The 26725-nt window shown below is 42.5% G+C and overlaps 1 protein-coding gene across 1 annotated transcript in view; it reads right to left on the bottom strand.

Moving 5' to 3' along the window:
- Nucleotides 1-26725, bottom strand: part of LOC124719895 (tyrosine-protein phosphatase non-receptor type 11-like) — a 299365-nt gene that overhangs the window by 226430 nt on the left and 46210 nt on the right. Inside the window, exon 3 of the mRNA XM_047245075.1 lies at nucleotides 25987-26245. Within this exon, the coding sequence (XP_047101031.1) occupies nucleotides 25987-26216 (230 nt within the window). The 5' untranslated portion in view covers nucleotides 26217-26245. The remainder of the gene's footprint in view (nucleotides 1-25986; nucleotides 26246-26725) is intronic.

Genomic DNA, 26725 nt, shown 5'->3' with positions numbered 1-26725 from the left:
CCCTCCGTCGCACGGAATCCCTGATGCGCTGATGCAGCCCTGGAGAAAGGCGTATTGTATCACAGCCGTCCACAATACGAGCACGAAGAGTCTCTACATTTGGTACTGGGGTTGCGTAGACGAGAGCTTTCAGACGCCCCCATAAATGAAAAGTCAAGAGGGTTGAGGTCAGGAGAGCGTGGAGGCCACGGAATTGGTCCGCCTCTACCAATCCGTCGGTCACCGAATCTGTTGTCGAGAAGCGTACGAACACTTGGACTGAAATGTGCAGGAGCTCAATCGTGCACGAACCACATGTTGTGTCGTACTTGTAAAGGCACATGTTCTAGCAGCCCACGTAGAGTATCCCGTATGAAATCATGGCGGTGAATCGAGGAAGTACAGTACATACTGACGAAATTAAAATGAGCTCTAACATGGAAATTAAGCGTTTCCGGACACATGTCCACGTAACACATTTTCTTTCTTTGTGTGTGAGGAATGTTTCCTGAAAGTTTGGCCGTACCTTTTTGTAACACCCTGTATAGAGATATACAGGGTGTCGGAAAAGTCTTTCCCTGATTACATAAATTGGTAACTCAGGCTAGAAGTAAGATACAAATATGAAACTGGTGTCTAATTGTTTACAAACTATCAAAGTTTTTTTTCACACATCAGTGAACTTCTACATGAGCACCCTCGGTAGCAGGTAGCACATTTAGGCGATATTCGATTTCCGTCCACACATTAGCCAACATCACTGGAGGGATCGATTCGACGACTGTGGTTATCCGTTGCCGCAGGGTTTCGAGATCTGGTACACGTGTTCGGTAGACCTCGTCCTTGACATAACCCCATAAAAAGAAGTCTAACGGGGTTATTTCAGGAGAGCGCGGAGGCCAAACCGTTGGCCCATCACGACCAACCCGTCGCCCAGGAAAGCTCAAGTCGAGATAGGCGCGGACGTCGAAACCCCAATGAGGCGGTGCACCGTCCTGCTGAAACTAGAGATGGGTCTAACTCGTTCATTCCCGTGAACTACTTCATTCAGTTCAGTCTTTGCCGTGAAGCGTTCAAATGAAGTAGTTCATTCGTGAAGTACGGGAGCCTGGCGAAGTTGCCCAGTCCGCCGCTCAGCCGCGGCTATGCTCGCTTAGCCTCGCTCTTACAATAAAGCTTCATAATACTTCATAATTTTACCAACAGACGGTCGAACTACGAAGTAACGTCCACGCAACGTTTTACGCTGTTACAGCGTCTGAGCTAACTTAAATAGAGCAGGGTCGAAGGGGACAAAGGAAAGATAAACAGAGAAGCCTGTGACATATAAAGAAGCTATTACGTTTAATCTTGCTCGACATTTTCTCATGAAGCGCCCAAAAAAGTCTTTATCTGCCAAGTGAAACCTTATTTGTTGTGTTTATGGACTGAAAACTAGTGCTACTAACGAAATTAAGTCCAATTTTATGTTCCTTTTAAAATTTAATCCAAAGTAGAATGAGTATGTTTACCACTGTCACAAAGTTTATATACCTACGTTAAGTAATTATTCAGGAGTTTTCCTGTAGATTTTATTGCCGGCCGAAGTAGCCGTGCGGTTAAAGGCGCTGCAGTCTGGAACCGCAAGACCACTACGGCCGCAGGTTCGAATCCTGCCTCGGGCATGGATGTTTGTGATGTCCTTAGGTTAGTTAGGTTTAACTAGTTCTAAGTTCTAGGGGACTAATGACCTCAGCAGTTGAGTCCCATAGTGCTCAGAGCCATTTTTTAGATTTTATTTTTGTTGAGAATAATAACCCTCTAAATGCAAAACGTAAACTGTCACCTGTAGTCATTGGTGCGATTCCAGGTAAAATCCCTCTTTATTTTATTCGGAAAGCAATTTTTGTGTGTGTTCACGCTTATACAATGGCTAGCAACTCGCGATCGAGCAGAAGTAGTGAAATGTGGGGTTTCTTCGCCGATTTAGGTGATGGGAAAGCAAAGCGCAGCTGTCGTTGTCAGTGTATTCCACCGCGCGATTCGTCGACAGGCAGTAGAGGGAGGACTGAAGTGAAGGGAGAATGAGTGACGTAGCGCCAATGTAGTGGGAGAGGGAGAGGGGAAGAGAGTGAGTGAACGAACTAGAAAAATAGTGTGGAGTGTGCTGTCTGTGGAGAGTTTGAAGTAGCAGCTCATTGAAATTGAGTGCTTAGTTCACACTTCACTGGAGTGAAGCGTTCATTTGAACGACTCATTCGCGAGCTCCCCACCACTAGCTGAAACGAGACATCGCGTTGATACTGAAGCAGCCGAGGAACAGCGTACAGCTGCAACATGTCCAGATACACAGCAGGTGTGACGGCAGCCTCAGCGAAGGAGAATGGCCCGGTAATTCGCTCGTGCAGCAGCGCGCACCAAACACTCACCTCTGGACTGCCTCCGGTGCACTCCTTGACCTCGCCAGGGGGCTGTGAACCCCAAATGCGCACATTCTGGCGGTTCACTACTCCACTGACAAAAAAACGTCGCTTCGTCAGAAAAGGCAATTCGTCTGAGATAAACATCATCGTCCTCAATATGTGATAGAAAAAAAAAAAATATGGTTCAAATGGCTCTCAGCACTATGGGACTCAACTTCTGAGGTCATTACTCCCCTAGAACTTAGAACTAGTTAAACCTAATTAACCTAAGGACATCCATGCCCGAGGCAGGATTCGAACCTGCGACCGTAGCAGTCGCGCGGTTCCGGACTGAGCGCCTAGAACCGCTAGACCACCGCGGCCGGCACGTGATAGCATTTCGACCGCAAAGTCATAGCGATGTGTACTGTCACTGGGCAGGAATGGAAGTGGAAGTTTACTTATGTGTGAAAAAAAAGAAAAACTTTGATACCTTGTAAACAATTAGACACCAGTTTCACATTTGTATCTTACTTCTAGCCTGAGTTATGAATTTATGCAATCAGGGAAAGACTTTTTCGGACACCCTGTATAAACAGGCGGAATACGGCGTTGCGATCGGCAACGCCTACACAGGGTGCATCACAATTAATGGCGTAAACGCCAATAATTGCCTAAAACATGCTGTAACATACAACAAATAAGGTAGTATGTAAGTATCAATAGAAAACTGTATTTCAAAAGACGAATTGTAGAAATGTAATAATGTTTTACTGTGTTTGTACAACCAAGCCATTTCCTGCACGTTTTAGATTAAAAAAACCCACTGATGATGGTGACATTTGCCGCCGAAACTAGCTTGGGATAATAAGGCGGACTCAATTTTCTGATATTACTGTTTTTATATGCAAACACGAACCAAATAGAAGAGTACAAAGAAAATATTATTGTAAACGCATACAGTTGAAAGTGCACGATACTAGAAACAAAAAAGCCTCAGTAAACATGGGGTCGGAAATGCATACGTTAAGAGCTACGAGCAAATTTTCATCTTTGATACTGTGAGACAAAGCTCTTTGTGATAAAACTTTTGCATTTCTTTTACGTTTTCGTCTTCTTTAAAGGCAAAGAGAAAAGATGAAACCGTAACCCATCATAGAACCTATGCGTACCGTCAGTTGTTAAAAAAGAGAGGAGTTTTTCTTGTACCAGTAGGAGGAAGGAAGGATTCGCGCTCAGCTACTGAATGAGTGAAAAGCACGCCATTTTTAGCGAGTAATTATAGACCGCCATTTCGGGGTCGCTATGAATAAATGAGGAGTATGTATTTCATACGTGCATCGCTTAGAAAGATACAGTATTGCTTTATTAACAGAAAGGTCGTGTGAGTTGTTATTTCAAATAGTACGATAATTACAAAAACTGAAGCCCACCTGCGTACTTCGGAAAACGACGAAGATCCGATAACCTTAATGGGAACACGGTCAAGACTTCAAAGGTGAATACGGCGACCAAACGTTGCATTATAAAGAATGGTAAGCACAAATCTACAGCGGAGAAAGAAACTACTTCGCCCTGCAAAATAATATGAACTAATACGAACTTATTTCCAGGCATAGCTCAGCTTATTGTGTTTGTCATTCATGCCGAAAAATTAATCTCATTAATTCAATACATTTTTAAAAAGCAACGCATTTCAACATTTTATTATCATCTATTCCATTATTTTATTATATCTTCTACTACAAGCTCTTTGCTTTTCATATCTTGGGAAGTGGAACTATGCACCAAAACAAGAAAACAATGTCTAGTAAATATGTGCTCTAAAATGCATACCTTAAACGTTATGAGCATTTGTTCATTAGAAGAGTCATGTTTCAAAGTAGCGAAGATGAAAAAGGGCTCATAGCTTCTAACGTATGCATTTTAAAGCACATGCTTACTGGACATTTTTTCCCTGTTTTGGTCCGTACCGCCACTTCCTAAAATGAGATTTGTTTAACAGTATCGAAGATCAGTAATTGCTAATAGGTCTTAAAGTATGCGTTTCAGACCCCATGTTTACTGAGACTTTTTTGCTTCTAGTATCGTGTACGTTCAACTGTATGCATTTACGCCATTAATTATGATGCACCCTGTATAGGCCGACAAGCAATTAGGAAAAAAAAAAAGAAAAAAAAACTGCGCCACTCGTTTGTCGGCCTATACAGGGCGCATCATAATTAATTGTCATATCAGTTACTGCTGCTACAATGGCAGGTTATCAAGGTTTAAGCGAGTTTGAACGCGGTGTTGTGGTGGGCAGACGAGCTGTGGGACACAACATATCCAAGGTAGCGATGAAGTGGGGATTTTCCCGTACGACCATTTCAAGACAGTACCGTGAGTATCAGGAATCTCGTGAAACATCAAGTCTCCGACATCGCTGCGGCTGGAAAAAGATCGTGAAAGAACGGGACCGGCGACGACTGAAGAGAATCGTTCAACGTGGCGGAAGCGCGACCCTTCCGGCAATTGCTGCAGTTTTCAATGCTGGGACATTAACAAGTGTCAGCGTTCGGACCATTCGACGAAACAACATCGATAGGGCCTTCCGGAGTCAAAGGGAACGTAAACTGGATTGTTGATACCTGGAAACTAGTTGCCTGGTCCGGACGAGTCTCGTTTCAAATTCTATCGAGCAAATGGACGTCTAACAGTATGTACAGAACCTCACGACTCCGTGGACTCTGCATGTCAGCAGCTGGTGGAAGCTCTGTAATGGTGTGGGGCGTGTGCAGTTGGAGTGGTATGGGACCCCTGATACGTCCACATGCGACTCTGTATGTATGTATGTTGTTGTTGTCTTCAGTCCTGAGACTGGTTTGATGCAGCTCTGCATGTTACTCTATCCTGTGCAAGCTTCTTCATCTCCCAGTACCTACTGCAGCCTACATCCTTCTGAATCTGCTTGGTGTATTCATCTCTTGGTCTCCCTCTACGATTTTTACCCTCCAAGCTGCCCTCCGTTGCTAAATTGGTGATCCCTTGATGCCTCAGAACATGTCCTACCAACCGATCCCTTCTTCTGGTCAAGTTGTGCCACAAACTTCTCCTCTCTCCAATCATATTCAATACTTCCTCATTAGTTATGTGATCTACCCATCTAATCTTCAGCATTCTTCTGTACCACCACATTTCGAAACCTTCTATTCTCTTCTTGTCCAAACTAGTTATCGTCCATGTTTCACTTCTATACATGGATACACTACATAAAAATACTTTCAGAAAGGACTTCCTGACACTTAAATGTATACTCGATATTAACAAATTTCTCTTCTTCAGAAACGCTTTCCTTGCCATTGCCAGTCTACATTTTATATATGCTCTCTACTTCGAACATCAGTTATTTTGCTCCCCAAATAGTAAAACTCCTTTACTACTTTAAATGTCTCATTTCCTAATCTAATTCCCTCAGCATCACGCGACTTAATTTGACTAAATTCCATTATCCTCGTTTTGCTTTTGTTGATGTTCATCTTATATCCTCCTTTCAAGACACTGTCCATTCCGTTCAACTGCTCTTCCAAGTCCTTTGCTGTCTCTGACAGAATTACAATGTCATCTGCGAACGTTGAAGTTTTTATTTCATCTCCCTGGATTTTAATACCTACTCCGAATTTTTCCTTTTGTTTCCTTTACTGCTTGCTGAATATAAAGATTGAATAACATCGGGGAAAGGCTACAACTCTGTCTCACTCCCTTCCCAACCACTGCTTCCCTTTCATGCCCCTCGACTCTTATAACTGACATGTCTGTACAAATTGTAAATAGCCTTTCGCTCCCTGTATTTTACCCCTGCCACCTTCAGAATTTGAAAGAGAGCATTCTAGTCAACATTGTCAAAAGCTTTCTCTAAGTCTAGAAATGCTAGAGACGTAGGTTTGTCTTTCCTTAATCTTTCTTCTAAGGTAAGTCGTAGGGTCAGTATTGCCTCACGTGTTCCAACATTTCTATGGAATCCATACTGATCTTCCCCGAGGTCGGCTTCTACCAGTTTTTCCATTCGTCTGTAAAGAATTCGCGTTAGTATTTTGCAGCTGTGGCTTATTAAACTGATTGTTTGGTAATTTCCACATCTGTCAACACCTGCTTTCTTTGGGCTTGGAATTATTATATTGTTCTTGAAGTCTGAGGGTATTTCGCCTGTCTCGTACATCTTGCTCACCAGATGGTAGAGTTTTGTCAGGAATGGCTCTCCCATGTAGCCCACAGTAGCCTACATATAACATTACCTGATTTCTGTAATCTTTTTCGTTTGTTATCTACGAGAGGTTTTCAGTATATGAGAGAAGGTCGTAAGCAGTGTGATCGCCTGCATCCATTCATGTCCAGTGTGCCTTCCGACGGACTTGGGAAGCTGCAGCAGGACAATGCGACACCCCACACGTCCAGAAGTTAGGAACAAATAGGCGTCATGTGTAGCAGTAGTAACAGAGAAGACCTCCCAGGAACGTAACGGAGGTTTCCAGGAAGCGGCTTACACCAGTACATTAGAAAAATGAGTTTTTTGATTTTCTTGCTGTAAACAATTAAAGCTCATTGAACTATATGCAAATGAATGAACATCATATCAATTCCTCGATTCTGTTTATTCGGTAGAGGACAGATTCCGACCAAAGACAACGGCCTGTTGCAGTAAAAAATGGGAAAATGATAAGGGAGGAAGAATAGATAGTGGGAAGAGGGGCAGAGTATTTCAAAGATACACTAAGCACCAGCCTAGAAGATGAAGAGACAGCCGCACAGGAGGGAAGAATGCAGCTGGAAGCAGACACTGAAACCAACGAGGCAAGAAAGCCAACACTACCAGAGGTCTCACAGGCTGTGAACAAGTCAGAAAACAATGGACCCCCTGGGGAAGACAGCATAATTGCTGAAGTAATAAAAACTGGTGGTGAGGCTGTAATAAAGGAACTGCACACATTAATATCAGATATACGGGAAAAGAAACTATGCCAGATAATTGGAAAATTGGAATAATAGTATGAATTTATAAGAAAGGGGACAGAACAGCATGTGAAAACTATAGAGGTGTGACACTCCTACGTACGGCTTATAACATCTTGACAAGTATACTAAACGAAAGGATACAGAAGTGTGCAGAAGGCATACTAGGGGAATATCAGTGTGGCTTTCGATCAGGCAGAGGGGCAACTGACCAAATATTTGTGATAAGGCAAGAGATGGAAAAGTTCTATGAAAATGATATAGATCTGCATTTCCTGTTCATTGATTTCAAACAAGCCTCTGACAGCATAAATCGTAAGAGCTATACAGAGTACTGAAAGAAGTTGGTATATGTGCTAAATTAATCAGAACGACAATGGCAAAGAGCAAAAGTAAAGGTCCTTAGCAGAACAAGTGAAAGCTTTGACTTTAATAAAGATGTGAAGCAACGGGATAGTCTCTCCACTGTCCTATTCAATACAGCCCTGCATAGTGTAGTAAATAAAATCAACAAAACAGGCACCATATTTATGAAAACTAGCCGGATGTGTGCATACGCTGATGACGTTGCTATAGTAGGAAGAAACATCAATACGCTCCTAGAAACATACCGGGCAATGGAAACAAATGCTTTAAAAATTGGCCTCATAGTAAATGAAAACAAAACAAAATATATGGTAATGTCACAACCTGAGGCCAGAAGAACCCCTAAAAACCTAAACATCAACGGGAAATGTTTCAGTGGAGTGTCCTTTAACTACTTGGGAGCCCTAATAACAAATGACAACAGTATTGGAAAGGCCATAAGGGAAAGAATACAAGCAGGAAACAGAGCTTAGTTTGCAAATATGCAGCTTTTCAAAAATAGCCATGTTACAAGACAAACAGAACTGCTAATATATAATTCCCTAGTCCGCCCAGATATGACATACCGCTCAGAGGTACGGACACGATAAAAATGCACGAAGAAGCATTGAGCGGAAAGTAGTATGCAAAATCTATGGGTCACTAAGGGAGGAAGAAGGCTGGGGAATACGATCATCATCATCATCATCATGTTATCTGCTACATTAGCAGGTCCTTTGCCTCTCCATTCTCTGCGTCCCATTGCTTCCTTCTCAAGGCTGCTGTACGTTGTACCGTCCATCACGTCATCCAGTATCTGGAATCTCTTCCTTCCTCGCTTCCTTTTCCCTTCTACATAACCTTCTAAAACTGTTTTCATCAGTCCGTCATTCTTTCTTAATATATGCCCAATCCAATTTCTTTTTCTTCTCTTTATTACATCTAGTAACTGTCTTTCCTCTCCCACTCTTCTCAGTACCTCTTCCATTTTCTACTCTGTCCATCCAACTTACTCTTTCCATCCTCCGCCATGTCCAGATCTGAAAAGCCTCCAGCCTTTCTGTGTCTTTCTTCCTCATAGACCCATGTTTCAGCGCCATATAGAACAACACTCCATACAAGACATTTTATGAGTCTCTTTCTGAGTTCTCTGTCCAGACCGCTGCAGAAAATTCTCCTCTTCTTATAAAACGCCTCCTTTGCCGTTGCTATCCTTGTTTTAATTTCTGTGGTGCACTTCCAGTCGGTGTCTATCCTGCTTCCAAGAATACGCTACAATGCCGAATTACAAGAGTTAATACAAGGCAGGAACATAGTGAAATTTGTGAAATCACAGCGAATACGATGGCTAAGACACTTGGAGAGAATGGCAGAGGATAGAATTCCAAAGAAAATGATGAAAGGTACGATCCATTCAGTTAGGCGAAAAGGGAGACCTAGAAGAAGAAGACGGATCGACGAGGTAATAGTGGATATCACCAATACGGGAGTCTGGGGGGTGGAAAAGAGCAGCAAATAACCGAGAAGTGTGGAGGAAGATTGTTGAAGAAGCCAAGGCTCACCAAGGGCTGTAGCGCTACTGAAGAAGAAGATCTTTTCCTTAAAAAAGATTAAAAACCACTTGTTTCGTATTTACGCGTTTCCTTCGCTACTGTATATAATACCTCTCATCTGATTCTGAGGAAAACTAACTGGCGCACGAAACTGATTTCTTTCGAGTTATATCTTCATACCAAAGATCGATTAAGAACCTGTCTTTTCGATATTTGTCATAGTTACAGTGATACTCAATTTCCAAGCACCCGACAGCAAAAAATTTGCAGTTCAAAATGTTATCATTGTTTGCTTTACGTCTGGGTCGGTTTATGTGATACGTTGCTGTGTACCTATACTTATGAGGGCTGTTCAATAAGGAAGATCATAATTTTTTTTTACAACATACCTTTACTCATCCTCATTACCTCTGATGGTCCTTGTAATGTAGTCCCCCACGAATGCGATGCTCTTGTCCCAACATCTCTTCCAGTCTTCAAATACATGCTGAAAACCATTTTTTGAGAGGTCCTTAAAAATCGTCTCCGCAGCCTTCAGCAATGCTCCACACGACTGGTAATGCCTCCCACGAGGTCGTCGCTTCGTGTCAGGGAATACAGGGAGGGTGAGCGATGCACTCCACGTTGATTTTTCCAAGATACTGAACAACAGCCTCGGCAATATGCGGCCGCGCGTTACCGTCGTGCAGTATCCAGCCTGCTTCACGGAAATGCGCCTGACATGGACTTGTAATGTTCGCAGGATATCCCTGTAGTACCATCCAGTTACTGGCGTGTGTGCACGTACAACATGCTGATAAACCATTCCACGAATATCAAAGAATCAGACGACCATAACTTTCCCAGCAGAAGCGACCACTTTTGCTTTTTCGGGGGTTGGTGACGAACGAGATTTCCACTTGCTGTTCGCCCGCAGGATCAAAATCTGGTAGCCAAGTTTCATCGGCAGTGATTGCATTTCAAAGAAACTCCTCTAACATCAGTTTTAACTGCATGCAGACCCGCACGCGAATGTCCTTTTGTCCGGGAATTTACAGTCCCGGAATCCATCGCGCACAAACACGTCTCGTGTGTACTTTTTCTGTCACCAACGTGTGGGTGGCAACCAGCGAAATGTTCAGTATTTCAGAAAGTGATTAGAGATTAGATTGGATTAGATTAGTACTTGTTCCATAGATCATGAATACGACACTTCGTAATGATGTGGAAGGTGTCAGGTTAATAAAAGGTGTCTATACAAGATATTACGTTAGACAAAATATTACGTGACACTCAATATTTTTAATTTTGTTTATTATTTTTGTGGGGGTTGGGAAACTACCCACTTACCATATCCAAAAATTCATCTAATGAGTAGAAGGAGTTGCCATTAAGAAATTCTTTTAATTTCCTTTCAAATGCAATGTGGCTATCTGCCAGACTTTTGATGCTAGTAGGTAAGTGGCCAAACACTTTTGTGGCAGCATAGTTTACCCCCTTCTGAGCCAAAGCTAGATTTAACCTTGAGTAGTGAAGATCATCCTTCCTCCTAGTGTTGTAGCCATGTACACTGCTATTACTTTTGAATTCGTTCCGATTGTTAATAAATTTCATAAGTGAATATATATATATATATATATATATATATATATTAGTGAGGCTACAGTGAAGATTTCTAGCCCTTTAAGTAAGTGTCTGCAAGATGATCTTGGATGAGCTCCAGCAATTATTTTGATTACACGTTCTTGTGCAATAACACTCTTTCACTCAATGATGAGTTACCCCAGAATATGACGCCATACGAAAGCAGAGAATGAAAATAGGCGTGGTAAGCTAATTTACTGAGATGTACATCGCCAAAATTTGCAATGACCCTAATAGCATAAGTAGCTGAACTCAAACGTTTCAGCAGATCCTCAGTGTGTTCTTTCCAGTTCAACCCCTCATCAACGCATACACCTAGAAATTTTGAATATTCTACCTTAGCTACCGATTTCTGATCGAAGTCTATATTTATTAATGGGGTCATTCCATTTACTGTGTGGAACTGCTTATACTGTGTTTTGTCGAAGTTTAATGAGAGCCCATTTGCAGAGAACCACTTAATGTTTTTCTGAAAAACATCGTTTACAATTTCACCAGTTAATTCTTGCCTGTCGGGTGTGATAGCTGTACTTGTATCTTAAGGTAATTCGTCGATCCTCTCTCACAATGACACCAGCAGTGTTGGATGTTTTCTTTCGTAAGAGCAGTAACTGGGGCACCGGGTCCACATCCTTTGAAACAGATTGTCTCCCTTCTGTCAACATTTTAAACCACCTTTGTGTTGTGCCCTAGGGAAGAACATTGTGTAGGCCTCAACTGAAGACTTGTTGAGACGAAAGCAGAATTTCAGAGCCGCATATTTTTCCTCGCGTGTTGCCTCCATTGCAGCGGTAGGCGATACCGAGGAACATAGAATAAAAAGGCGATACTAAACACGTCTGGCCTTGTCTGCCTCTCACAGGCGCGAACCAGGAATTCCAACAATGAAACTACTACGGCGCGTTTGTTCCGCATTAAGCCAACAGAATATCATAAGATTAAATTTTAGCGCGAGAAATTATGACCATAAAGAAATTATGATCATTCTTTATTGAACAGCCCTCATAGCTAACATACGGAATTGTTACTGAAGTTGGAAGGAAACCCACATCTTACTACAGTATGGAGAAAATCTAAGTAAAAACACACTACTGGCCATTAAAATTACTACACCAAGAAGAAATGCAGATGATAAACGGGTATTCATTGGACAAATATATTATACTAGAACTGACATGTGATTACATTTTCACGCAATTCAGGTGCATAGATCCTGAGAAATCAGTACGCAGAACAGCCACCTCTGGCCGTAATAACGGCCTCGATACGCCTGGGCATTGAGTCAGACAGAGCTCGGATGGCGTGTACATGTACAGCTGCCCGTGCAGCTTCAACACGATACCACAGTTCATCGAGAGTAGTGACTGGCGTATTGTGACGAGCCAGTTGCTCGGCCACCGTTGACCAGACATATTCAACTGGTGAGAGATCTGGAGACTGTGCTGGCCAGGGCAGCAGTCGAACATTTTCTGTATCCAGAAAGGCCCGTACAGGACCTGCAACATGCGGTCGTGCATTATCCTGCTGAAATGTATGGTTTCGCAGGGATCGAATGAAGGGTAAAGCCACGGGTCGTAACACATCTGAAATGTAACGTCCACTGCTCAAAGTGCGGTCAATGCGAACAAGAGGTGACCGAGACGTGTAACCGATGGCACCCCATACCATCACGCCGGGTGATACGCCAGTATGACGATGACGAATAGACGCTTCCAATGTGCGTTCACCGCGATGTCGCCAAACACGGATGCGACCATCGTGATGCTGTAAACAGAACCTGGATTCGTCCGAAGAAATGACGTTTTCCCATTCGTGCACCCACGTTTGTCGTGGAGTACACCATCGCAGGCGCTCCTGTCTGTGATGCAGCGTCAAGGGTAACCGCAGCCACGGTCTCCGAGCTGATAGTCCGTGCTGCTGCAAACGTCATCGAACTGTTCGTGCAGATGGTTGCTGTCATGCAAACGTCCCCATCTGTTGACTCGGGGATCGAGACGTGGCTGCACGATCCGTTACAGCCGTGCGGATAAGATGCCTGTCATCTCGACTGCTAGTGATACGAGGCCGTTGGGATCCATCACGGCGTTCCGTATTACCCTCCTGAACCCACCGATTCCGTATTCTGCTAACAGTCATTAGATATCGACTGACGCGGGCAGCAATGTCGCGATACGATAAACCGCAATCGCGATAGGCTACAATCCGACTTTTACCAAAGTCGGAAACGTGATGGTACGCATTTCTCCTTCTTACACGACGCATCACAACAACGTTTCACCAGACAACGCCGGTCAACTGCTGTTTGTGTATGAGAAATCGGTCGGAAACTTTCCTCGTGTCAGCACGTTGTTGGTGTCGCCAACGGCGCCAAACTTGTGTGAATGCTCTGAAAAGCTGATCATTTGCATCTCACAGCATCTTCTTCCTGACGGTTAAATTTCGCGCCTGTAGCACGTCATCTTCGTGGTGTAGCAATTTTAATGGCCAGTAGCGTATTTTATTTAAGCGTGTTGTCAGACGACAACGCGTAAAAGTAGTCGTCAACTGTTTGTGTACGTAGATGCATGTTTCTCAAATTACTGATTGCATTTCGTTGTTATCGTCACTGCTGGAAGAAGGTGATTAAGTGGAAGATATTCCACAACAGTTACACAACGCAAAAGCAGAAGTATTGCTGAGTGTCCCATAACAGCCATTTCTGTAGTAAGTGGATTTAGCAACTCGAAGTCCCAAAAAAGCAAAATTAAGAAGCAAAATAAGACCGATATCTACAAAACAAAGAAGCCTCTTTGTTATCTGAAGCTGAAAGTAGTTGCACATGTGAACAGTAATGATTTTAAAAGCTTCAATTGAACATTTATCACAACTTCTTGCATTAGCTTTTCCTTTCATAAAAGTTTTCATTCAGTGAGCTATCTTACTTTCGTATCGTAAGAATGTGCATTTCGATCCGCAAGAGTAAGCAGCTATCGCTTCGCGTCTACCGATTTCAATATGGCGTCGGGCGCCACGGTCGATTTGTCACAAATCAAAGGAGCCGCCCTCTGCTTTTCTTTCTGTGCACTGCTGACAGTCACGCGCATCGTACGGAAAATGTTGGTTTTTAATTATTTTTCTACTCAATTAACGGAAGACCTGTTAGAAATCTGCGTTCGGCGCGTTAGAAACCGTGGATACATGAACCGCCGGGAAATAAACGTAAAAATCGGCCGTATCCCAATGACCGAGCGACGTAAGTTATGAGCAACTTATTCATGAAGAAATACTGCCGAACATGTGTTTATCTGCAGCTTATTCCGCTGAAAGGAAGAGAAGAAACAAAAATATTTCACGCAAGAGAAGCACATATTACTGTTGTCTGTTATTATGATAGGCTCTTTCGTTGCCAAGCAAAAGAAGTGTCTAATGGTATGGCCATTCTTACGTGTCACTCCACTTTCTAAACACACAAATGTTTTTGGAATGTGATTACTATTGCTTCAAAAACGAATGTCTTTATACTGGCACAAATGTAGCAACAATCGTGGAACTGGTTTCTTCTGTGTTGGTAACTGTAGCGGTTTAACTGAACGTTAAATACTGCAGGTAGTACATTTCATATTCCTACTTTCCACAGTTACTGATTTCGCTGAAAGTGCAAAGCTCTGCTGGGCAGAGATGTGACGTCTTTCTTCTGAAGGTCTTACACGGACAGACCCGCGTAATTTCACGTGAACTACAGGTCGCAAAAACGACAGAAATCATAAAAATGTGCAGTTATCTATTTATTTACTACAAATAATCTCAAAAATATGTTACGTAAACTATCTTTATGAAATTTAATTATGATTTCATGAACAATATTTCAAAGATACAGCAGCTATCAGCCCGTCGTTCACTGCGACCGTCTGTAATAGTTTTCTGTTAAAAAAAAAGTGACGAGCGTTCCTGCTCTGGTCTGTCTCTCCTTTATACTCCAGGACGCGCTATAGCTGCGTTGCTTGCCTATCATCAATTAATCTTTCTTTTGTGTAGAAGATTGTGATGAAAGCGTCGTGTATTAGCTTTGAAACCATTTGCAATTAATGTGAATTAGCTAAGGCTCATGAGTCTTCATTTTAACGGTGCTATAAGATAATGAAGTATTTTAATGTTTTTTACTGTTACAGCAAACGACCAATATGAGCTTAACGGATCGTGGTGTGAGGATGCAATTACTATTCTGCCATTTTTTTTCATTTGAACCTTGCTAAGCGTCTCGGAGATTAATTGCCGATCTTCACGAAGCGGAACCTTAAATAATCTGTCTCCAAGCTCTGATTCCGTTTCGCCCGTAAAAAATAGTCAATTCCTATTTTAAGTCAAATAATCATGTTGTTGTTGTTGTGGTCTTCAGTCCTGAGACTGGTTTGATGCAGCTCTCCATGCTACTCTATCCTGTGCAAGATTTTTCATCTCCCAGTACCTACTGCAACCTACATCCTTCTGAATCTGCTTAGTGTATTCATCTCTTGGTCTCCCTCTACGATTTTTACCCTCCACGCTGCCCTCCAATACTAAATTGGTGATCCCTTGATGCCTCAGAACATGTCCTACCAACCGATCCCTTCTTCTGGTCAAGTTGTGCCACAAACTTCTCTTCTCCCCAATCCTATTCAATACTTCCTCATTAGTTATGTGATCTACCCATCTAATCTTCAGCATTCTTCTGTAGCACCACATTTCGAAAGCTTCTATTCTCTTCTTGTCCAAACTATTTATTGTCCATGTTTCACTTCCATACATGGCTACACTCCATACGAATACTTTCAGAAATGACTTCCTGACGCTTAAATCAATACTGGATGTTAACAAATTTCTCTTCTTCAGAAACGCTTTCCTTGCCATTGCCAGCCTACATTTTATATCCTCTCTACTTCGACCATCATCAGTTATTTTGCTCCCCAAATAGCAAAACTCCTTTACTACTTTAAGTGCCTCATTTCCTAATCTAATTCCCTCAGCATCACCCGACTTAACGCGACTACATTTCATTATCCTTGTTTTGCTTTTGTTGATGTTCATCTTATATCCTCCTTTCAAGACACTGTCGATTCCGTTCAACTGCTCTTCCGCCGAGCGGTTAAAGGCGCTACAGTCTGGAACCGCACGACCGCTACGGTCGCAGGTTCGAATCCTGCCTCGGGCATGGATGTGTGTGATGTCCTTAGGTTAGTTAGGTTTAAGTAGTTCTAAGTTCTAGGGGACTTATGACCACAGCAGTTGAGTCCCATAGTGCTCAGAGCCATTTGAACTGCTCTTCCAAGTCCTTTGCTGTCTCTGACAGAATTACAATGTCATCGGCCAACCTCAAAGTTTTTTTTTTCTTCTCCATGAATTTTAATACCTACTCCGAATTTGTCTTTTGTTTCCTTTACTGCTTGCTCAATATACAGATTGAACAACATCGGGGAGAGGCTACAACCCTGTCTTACTCCCTTCCCAACCACTGCTTCCCTTTCATGTCCCTCGACTCTTATAACTGCCATCTGGTTTCTGTACAAATTGTAAATAGCCTTTCGCTCCCTGTATTTTACCCCTGCCACCTTTAGAATTTGAAAGAGAGTATTCCAGTCAACACTGTCAAAAGCTTTCTCTAAGTCTACAAATGCTAGAAACGTAGGTTTGCCTTTCCTTAATCTTTCTTCTAAGATAAGTCGTAAGGTCAGTATTGCCTCACGTGTTCCAGTGTTTCTACGGAATCCAAACTGATCTTCCCCGAGGTTGGCTTCTACTAGTTTTTCCATTCGTCTGTAAAGAATTCGTGTTAGTATTTTGCAGCTATGACTTATTAAACTGATAGTTCGGTAATTTTCACATCTGTCAACACCTGCTTTCTTTAGGATTGGAATTATTACATTCTTCTTGAAGTCTGAGGGTATTTCGTCTGTTTCATACATCTTGCTCACCAGATGGTAGAGTTTTGTCAGGATTGGCTCTCCCACGGCCGTCAGTAGTTCCAATGGAATATTGTCTACTCCGGCGGCCTTGTTTCGACTCAGGTCTTTTAGTGCTCTGTCAAACTCTTCACGCAGTATCATATCTCCCATTTCATCTTCATCTACATCCTCTTTCATTTCCATAATATTGTCCTCAAGTACATCGCCCTTGTATAGACCCTCTATACACTCCTTCCACCTTTCTGCTTTCCCTTCTTTGCTTAGAACTGGGTTTCCATCTGAGCTCTTGATATTCATACAAGTCGTTCTCTTATCTCCAAAGGTCTCTTTAATTTTCCTGTAGGCGGTATCTATCTTACCCCTAGTGAGATAGGCCTCTACATCCTTACATTTGTCCTCTAGCCATCCCTGCTTAGCCATTTTGCACTTCCTGCCGATCTCATTTTTGAGACGTTTGTACTCCTTTTTGCCTGCTTCATTTACTGCATTTTTATATTTTCTCCTTTCATCAATTAAATTCAATATTTCTTCTTTTACCCAAGGATTTCTACTAGCCCTCGTCTTTTTACCTACTTGATCCTCTGCTGCCTTCACTACTTCATCCCTCAAAGCTACCCATTCTTCTTCTACTGTATTTATTTCCCCTATTCCTGTCAATTGCTCCCTTATGCTCTCCCTGAATCTCTGTACAACCTCTGGTTCTTTTAGTTTATCCAGGTCCCATCTCCTTAAATTCCCACCTTTTTGCAGTTTCTTCAATTTTAATCTACAGGTCATAACCAATAGATTGTGGTCAGAGTCCACATCTGCCCCTGGAAATGTCTTACAATTTAAAACCTGGTTCCTAAATCTCTGTCTTACCATTATATAATCTATCTGATACCTTTTAGTATCTCCAGGGTTCTTCCACGTATACAACCTTCTTTCATGATTCTTAAACCAAGTGTTAGTTATGATTATGTTGTGCTCTGTGCAAAATTCGACCAGGCGGCTTCCTCTTGCATTTCTGTCCCCCAATCCATATTCACCTACTATGTTTCCTTCTCTCCCTTTTCCTACACTCGAATTCCAGTCACCCATGACTATTAAATTTTCGTCTCCCTTCACAATCTGAATAATTTCTTTTATTTCATCATACATTTCTTCAATCATACATTTTAGTAATCTCGTGTGAGCAGACACTCAAGGTCTTCTGCGGTTTACTAGCGACTTATTGTTAGTAAACAGAAACGACATTCTTCGGCGTGTATATATTTATTTATTCGTTGGGGCCACCTAGGACCACGTTATCCCCCAAACGTAGTTGTGGGGTCCTTTTTGATAACAGTCAAACTGTACATACGTGCCGTTTCCTCTGTTGGCCGTTCTATTGTTGGCGGTTCTACATACCTTCTCGGCAGTTGACTTTGAACTTTTCTGACGAACTAGCAGCATTGTCGAGTTGCTTTCTTTTTCAGTGCACAACTGTAAAGTTTGGGTGGTGCCATTGTTGACCCCACGACACCACAAGTGTTTCTGTTTGCCCTACGTCAAAAGTTTACTTATCAACGAAATGACATTTTATTTTTAGGCTTAGTGAGTGTTTTCATTTATTTTCAGTCTGACATTCAGGTATGTCAGTGCTCGATCCGGGTTTCCCAGACTTTGTGAGAAAAACGCTAGAAGAAGATGAAGAGGGTAGTGATGCAAATGATCTTGACGATGAAAATGACTCTTTCTTCCAACAGTGAACATGAAACTGATTCAGAAAAAAAGTCGTGACGCTAGTGAATCAGATAAATTAGAGGGAAATAAACAATATAGGGAAATCATCTAGTTTCTATGGCAGAAACACGTATAAGTGGTCCACTCTAGAACCTCAAAGGAATGTGAGAACACCAGCCCACAACTTGATAATAAAAGTTCCTACACTGAAAGGACCTGCAAGCCGATTGGGAGACTCATGCAGGCCATTGGAAGCGTGGGACTGTTTGTTTACCAGAGGTATGTTACAAGAAATTGTGAGTCATACCAATGTGAAAATTTCTTCATATCGATCAAAATTTTCTGATCAGCAGCGCACAGAAGTACGAGACATGAACGCCAATGGACTTAGGGCACTATTTGGATTATTATACTTTAGCGCCATTTTCAAATCTAATCGTGAAAATCTGGAGTCTATGTTTGCAACAGACCGCACTGGAAGAGAGATTTTCCGCGCCACAGTATCCATGAAGAGAGTGCTGATATTGCTTTACTTCCTAAGATTTGACGACGTAACTAGCAGAGATGAGAGGAAGAACAATGAGCCTGCAGCAGTGATTTCTTGGATTTCCGACAGAATGGTTCACAATTCTCAGGCATCTTATATGTTCACAGGCATGCGTGGATGAAATGCTGGTTGGGTTTCGTGGGAGATGCGCATTTAGGGTTTATATATGGCTAGTAAACCAGCGAAATATGGGCTGAAAATAATGATTTTAGCTGATTCTCAAACAAATTACCTTCTGAATGCCTATTTATACCCTGGAAAATACAGCGATGGCGTTGGCTTGACACCAGAAGAAAAGAAATTTCAAAAGCCTACTCAATCTGTGCTGAGACTAGCGAAGCCCATTTACGGTACAAACCGCAACATTGCTCTGACAACTACTTTGGCTCTATTAAATTAGTTTCGGAGTTGAAAAAACGAAAGTTGACTTCTGTTGGTACATTGAGGAAAAACAAAAAGGAAATCCCACCCGAATTCCAGCCATCTAAGAGGCGTGTGGAAGATTCAACACTTTATGGCGTCACAAATGACGGAACGTTGATTTCTTATGTCCCTAAAAAAGGAAAAGCTGTCTTGATTTCCAGTATGCATCATTCAAAAGGTACAGATCAAAAAACAGGAAAATCGTAAATAATTTCCTTTTACAATAGCACGAAAGACTCTCTCGACCAGAAGTGTGCTGCCTACAGCACAGGCAGACGAACGCGCAGATGGCCTCTTGCTGTACTTTGTGCAGTCCTGAACATACTCTGAGTTAACTCGTATGTAACACAAACGTCCTGCAAGAAGTACATACCTGTTTCCCGGTTTCAATTCATCAGCACACTTGCCAGGCAGCTTACTGAACCCTATCTCAATGAGAGGCTGATGAATGGCACACTACCAAAAGAACTAAGAGTAACAATCTCAGGACTTCTGAAGACACCTCTCCCAAAATCACAAATATCCACTCTGGATTCAAAGAGGAAACGATGTGCTCTTTGTCCACGTGCCAGTGAGAAAAAGACAAACCAGTATTTATCTGCTGCAGTCGCCTAGTTTGCAAACCTGTCGTTCGGTTGTCTGTAAAGAGTGTGGAGAGGAGAATGCGGGTGATTATTGACGATTTGTGAAAAACTCTGCATCAATTCATATTTGATATTCATTACATGCAGCTAATTTTTCGAACACTATACATTTATCTCGCAGCAATCTATTATTGTTTCGTTTTATTACTGATACAATAAACTAGTTCGAATTTTCATATTGCATTTCGTTTCAATATTAAGTAGTGTTGCATAAACTTGTTTTCCTATTGTCTTTTTTATAGAGATTTTTTTAGTGTAACTGAAGTTTTGGGTTGTATCACAGGCAATTAAGGAATTTATAAGTAAACATTTCTAATGAAAGAAAAGTAAATTAATTTTCATGGATAAAATTGAGTGGTATCCTTTTGGAGCCCACAACACCATTTATGATACTAAGAAGTCACCACTCTGTTTGAGGGTTAAGTCAAATAATCATACATTTTAGTAATCTTGTGTGAGCAGACACTCAAGGTCTTCTGCGGTTTACTAGCGACTTATTGTTAGTAAACAGAAACGACATTCTTCGGCGTGTTGGGGCCACCTAGGACCACGTTAAGTGTTGCCGCACTTAGGACAGAGCCTGGCTTTTTTTTTGAGCCCAGATTTGCCTCATTCGTTGTGGGTGGGCCTGTTCGCACTCTTCTGTCCAAAGGACACCGTGTCTTCTTTTCGGTTGCTCGCCTCGGGTTATTCCATTTGTCACTATCTTCTTTCGGGAAACAACTCTGTCAAAAGCATCTTCGGGTTTCATATGTAGCATCTGAATGTCTTCTTTGGTGTTTTTAAACCATGCATCGCAGTTTTCGATTTCGAATCAAAAAAGAGAAATATATATACATCCCCCAAGAACCGTGGACCTCGCCGTTGGTGGGGAGGCTTGCGTGCCTCAGCGATACAGATAGCCGTACCGTAGGTGCAACCACAACGGAGGGGTATCTGTTGAGAGGCCAGACAAACGTGTGGTTCCTGAAGAGGGGCAGCAGCCTTTTCAGTAGTTGCAGGGGCAACAGTCTGGATGATTGACTGATCTGGCCTTGTAACACTAACCAAAACGGCCTTGCTGTGCTGGTATTGGGAACGGCTGACAGCAAGGGGAAACTACAGCCGTAATTTATACCGAGGGCATGCAGCTTTACTGTATGGATAAATGATGATGGCGTCCTCTTGAGTAAAATATTCCGAAGCTAAAAGTAGTCACCCATTCGGATCTCCGAGAGGGGACTACTCAGGAGGACGTCGTTGTCAGGAGAAAGAAAACTGGCATGATATGGATCGGAGTGTGGAATGTCAGATCCCTTAATCGGGCAGGTAGGTTAGAAAATTTAAAAAGGGAAGTGGATAGGTATAGTGGGATTTAGTGATGTCCGGTGGCAGGAGGAACAAGACTTCTGGTCAGTGAATACAGGGTTATAAATACAAAATCAAATAGGGGTAATGCAGGAGTAAGTTTATTAATGAATAGGAAAATAGGTATGCGGGTAAGCTACTACAAACAGCATAGTGAACGCATTATTGTGGCCAAGATAGATACGAAGCCCATGCCTACTACAGTAGTACAAGTTTATATGCCAACTAGCTCTGCAGATGACGAAGAAATAGATGAAATGTATGATGAGATAAAAGAAATTATTAAGGTATTAAAGAGAGACGAAAATTTAATAGTCATGGGTGACTGGAACTCAAGCGTAGGAAAAGGGAGAGAAGGAAACATAGTGGGTGAATATGGATTGGGGGAGTAAGAAATGAAAGAGGAAGCCACCTGGTAGAATTCCCCACAGAGCACAACTTAATCATAGGTAACACTTGGTTCAAGAATCATAAAAGAAGGCTCTATACATGGAAGAACCCTGGAGATACTGAAAGGTATCAGATAGATTATATAATGGTAAGACAGATTTAGCAACCAGGTTTTAAATTGTAAGACATTTCCCGGGGCACATGTAGACTCTGACCACAATCTATTGGTCATGAACTGTACATTAAAACTGAAGAAACTGCAAAAATGTGGGAATTTAAGGAGATTGGACCTGGATAAACCGACTTAACCAGAGGTTGTACAGAGTTTCAGGGAGAGCATAAGGGAACAATTGACAGGAATGGGGGAAAGAAATACAGTAGAAGAAAAATGGGTGGCTTTGAGGGATGAAGTAGTGAAGGCAGCAGAGGAACAAGTAGGTAAAAAGACGAGGGCTAGTAGAAATCTTTGGGTAAAAGAAGAAATATTGAATTTAATTGATGAAAGGAGAAAATATAAAAATACAGTAAATCAAGCAGGGAAAAAGGAATACAAACGTCTCAAAAATGAGATCGACAGGAAGTGCAAAATGGCTAAGCAGGGATGGCTAGAGGACAAATGTAAGGATGTAGCGGCTTATCTCACTAGGGGTAAGATAGATACTGCCTACTGGAAAATTAAAGAGACCTTTGGAGATAAGAGAACGACTTGTATGAATATCAAGAACTCAGATGGAAACCCAGTTCCAAGCAAAGAAGGGAAAGCAGAAAGGTGGAAGGAGTATATAGAGGGTCTATAAAAGGGCGATGTACTTGAGGACAATATTATGGGAATGAAAGAGGATGTAGATGAAGACGAAATGGGAGATACTGCGTGAAGAGTTCGACAGAGCACTGAAAGACCTGAGTCGAAACAAGGCCCCGGGAGTAGACAACATTCCATTAGAACTACTGACGGCCTTGGGAGAGCCAGTCCTGACAAAACTCTACCATCTGGTGAGCAAGATGTATGACACAGGCGAAATACCCTCAGACTTCAAGAGAATATAATAATTCGAATCCCAAAGAAAGCAGGTGTTGACAGATGTGAAAATTACCGAACTATCAGTTTAATAAGTCATGCATGCAAAATACTAACACGAATTCTTTACAGACGAATGGAAAAACTGGTAGAAGCCAACCTCGGGGAAGATCAGTTTCGATCGCGTAGAAATATTGGAACCCTTGAGGCAATGCTGACCCTACGACTTATCTTAGAAGAAAGATTAAGGAAAGGCAAACCTACGTTTCTAGCTTTTGTAGACTTAGAGAAAGCTTTTGATAATGTCGACTGGAATACTCTCTTTCAAATTCTAAAGGTGGCAGGGGTAAAATACAGGGAGCGAAAGGCTATTTACAATTTGTACAGAAACCAGATCGCAGTTATAAGAGTCGAGGGGCATGAAAGGGAAGCAGTGGTTGGGAAGGGAGTGAGGCAGGGTTGTAGCCTCTCCCCGATGTTATTCAATCTGTATATTGAGCAAGCAGTAAAGGAAACAAAAGAAAAATTCGGAGTAGGTATTAAAATCCGTGGAGAAGAAATAAAAACTTTGAGGTTCGCAGATGACATTGCAATTCTGTCAGAAACAGCAAAGGATTTGGACCAGCAGTTGAACGGAATGGACAGTGTCTTGAAAGGAGGATATAAGATGAACATCAACAAAAGCAAAACGAGGATAATGGACTGTAGTCGAATTAAGCCGGGTGATGCTGAGGGAATTGGATTAGGAAATGAGACACTTAAAGTAGTAAAGGAGTTTTGCTATTTGGGGAGCAAAATAACAAATGATGGTCCAAGTATTGAGGATATAAAATGTAGACTGGCAATTGAAACGAAAACGTTTCTGAAGAAGAGAAGCTTGTTAACATCGAGTATTGATTTAAGTGTCAGGAAGTCGTTTCTGAAAGTATTTGTACGGAGTGTAGCCATGTATGGAAGTGAAACGTGGATGATAAATAGTTTGGACAAGAAGAGAATAGAAGCTTTGGAAATGTGGTGCTACAGAAGAATGCTGAAGATTAGATGGGTAGATCACATAACTAATGAGGAAGTATTGAATAGGATTGGGGAGAAGAGATGTTTGTGGCACAACTTGACTAGAAGAAGGGATCGGTTGGTAGGACATGTTCTGAGGCATCAAGGGATCACAAATTTAGCTTTGGAGGGCAGCGTGGAGGGTAAAAATCGTAGAGGGAGACCAGGAGATGAATACACTAAGCAGATTCAGAAGGATGTAGGTTGCAGTAGGTACTGGGAGATGAAGCTTGCACCGGATGGAGTAGCATGGAGAGCTGCATCAAACCAGTCTCAGGACTGAAGACCCCAACAACAATCCCCTACACATCGCTCACATTGGGGATGGCGAGGAAAAGATAACAAATACTGCAACCACAGTGGTACATACCCTCTGCCACGCACTTCACAGTGGTCTGCAGACTGTAGAGATAGATGTGGGTGTAGGAGTGAGTGAGTTAGCGCAGTCCGAAAGAGCGAAGGGAATGTGAAGTGCGTTGCCTTGCGTCGGCGTTTAACCTGCGGGTTCATGAGCGACGATTTCTTCGGTAAAATAAGGGCGAAGAGCAGGTCGTGGGCACATTACGAAGCTGGAAGTGCTGTCGCATAAAAGTAACGAATCTGTGTAGGCTTAAGGGATACCAATAAATTTCATTTTGTTTCTGTGCGAATTCGAGGGTTGTGTTTTGGGGCACATTTTCCCTTTTTGACTTGGAACTCCGTAGCCGTTTCTTGTTTCAGTAATTATCAATGGGTAACAGGCACCTGGAGGTGGAGTGTTGAAGTCCTAGTATAGTGTATGTTAAAAAATGACGAAATTTCTCCAGCTGTATTAAGTTGTTGGTTTTAATGGCGACTAGTTTCGATGTTGTTACATCATCATCTTGAGGTCCTTACTTGTTGACAGTAACCGTATGTGTCTAACACTAGTAGTCGGTGCTGAGATAGGTGTGTTTCATGCGGAAGGCAGGTAGTAACTCAACTTTACGCCCACCGTTTGAAAACACTGTAATGTAGTTAGGTATTTGGTCAGTACTCAAAAATTTAGAAAAAAATATTTATCGTTTGTAATGAACTCCTCTACCATATTCCACAGACGTGTTTACTTTTTCAATTAAACTTACTAATGCCATATTCATACTTGCTGGCAGATTAAAACTGTGTGCCGGACCGAGACTCGAACTCGGGACCTTTTCCTCTCGCGGGCAAGTGCTCTACCGACTGAACTACCCGAGACCAAGTTTGGAAGGTAGGAGACGAGGTACTGGCGGAATTAAAGCTGTGAGGACGGGGCGTGAGTCGTGCTTGGGTAGCTCAGATGGTAAAGTACTTGCCCGCGAAAGGCAAAGGTCCCGAGTTCGAGTCTCGGTCCGGCACACAGTTTTAATCGACCAGGAAGTCTCGTTATGAGCGCTCGCTCCGCCGCAGAGTGAAATTTTCGTTCTGGAATATTATATTCAATATTTTCAGTTGCACGACCCTCCTTGTTCGTCGGTATTTCTTTAGAAAGCATGCTGTAAGTAAAAGTCAGCGAGAATTAACGAAACGTGTGCTTAAGAAACAGTGTGGTGTTTGTATACGAAGCGCCTACCCTTCTGCAGTACACTTAATTGAATCTTCGTCGATATTGCCAACTGTGTCCTAAGAATATTTCAGATTCTGGACTCTACTCCTCCGTTAGCACCTCTTTAAAAATAACCTTGTTACTATTACTCAAGAACAATTAAAGTTTTGTTTTCATTTCTTTTTTTACGGTGTGATTGGCAAAATTTAAAAGCGAAATCGGCACGTTAGAGTTATATACAATGGGAATTAGTGGAGTTCGGTGGCAGCAGGAAGGCGACTTCTGGTCAAGCTGTAAGAAACGCTTCCGCAGACGATAAAAAGCTAAGGAGGTCATACAAACATTGCAAAGCGACGGCTGCATGATTCGTCGTGGGGGGACTAGCGCCACGGCAACGACTGACTTCGCGCGGCGACCGTATGACGGGCGAAAGCGACGTTTGAAAACCAACAACGGTATTACGAAAATCTGTTTACGGGGAAGCTGATTGGGAAATGTGGTGTGTGTCTGTATTTGCGCACAGCCTCACCTGCGCAGCTTGTAGCTGGACACTGGCAGGCAGCTCTGTCTGCGCGCCGGCTCCGAGCCCGGCGCTACCGTCGGCGCATGCGCAGTGACGGCGGCAGGCGCCGGCGCATGCGTGACGGGACTCGGCGCATGCGCAGAAGGGATCGCCGCCTCAGCGCTGTTGTGCGAGGCGGCGGGTGGTGGGGAGACCGCGGCGGCGGCGGCGGCGGCGGCGGCGCCACCGGACTCCATCTCGTCGCGGCACCGCTTGGTGCTGCCGCCTGCGGGCAAAACGGCGAACCACGCTGTCAACAGCAGCTCGACGAAATACGTCTTTCTGCAAAAACTGCTCAAATAATACAGCGCTAAAGACGTTAACAATTATTGTTTCTTAATTGCGCATTATCATAGCGGTGTGTTGGTAAATATGGACAGACAACTTGTAAGAACCGATTCCTATGAGGACGAAAAGCTAAGGTCGTATACACATTGCAAAGCCTACCACTAAGGGCAGCAGTATGACGTAGTAAATCGAAGCCCATACGCATCGCTGGGTCTCTCGAACTTTCAGCGCTGTGGGTATATATATATATATATATATATATATATATATATATATATATATATATATATAGAGAGAGAGAGAGAGAGAGAGAGAGAGAGAGAGAATACTCTCCCGGGAAGATTCTAGGAGTAAAAGAACATTCTCTGAGCAAGTTCTTAGCTTCGAACGGAAAAGAAAAAGCGAAACATATTCTCCG

This window comes from Schistocerca piceifrons, chromosome 11 (assembly GCF_021461385.2).
Source record: "Schistocerca piceifrons isolate TAMUIC-IGC-003096 chromosome 11, iqSchPice1.1, whole genome shotgun sequence".
Lineage (NCBI taxonomy): Eukaryota > Metazoa > Arthropoda > Insecta > Orthoptera > Acrididae > Schistocerca > Schistocerca piceifrons.
This window is presented reverse-complemented; position numbering and strand designations above follow the sequence as displayed.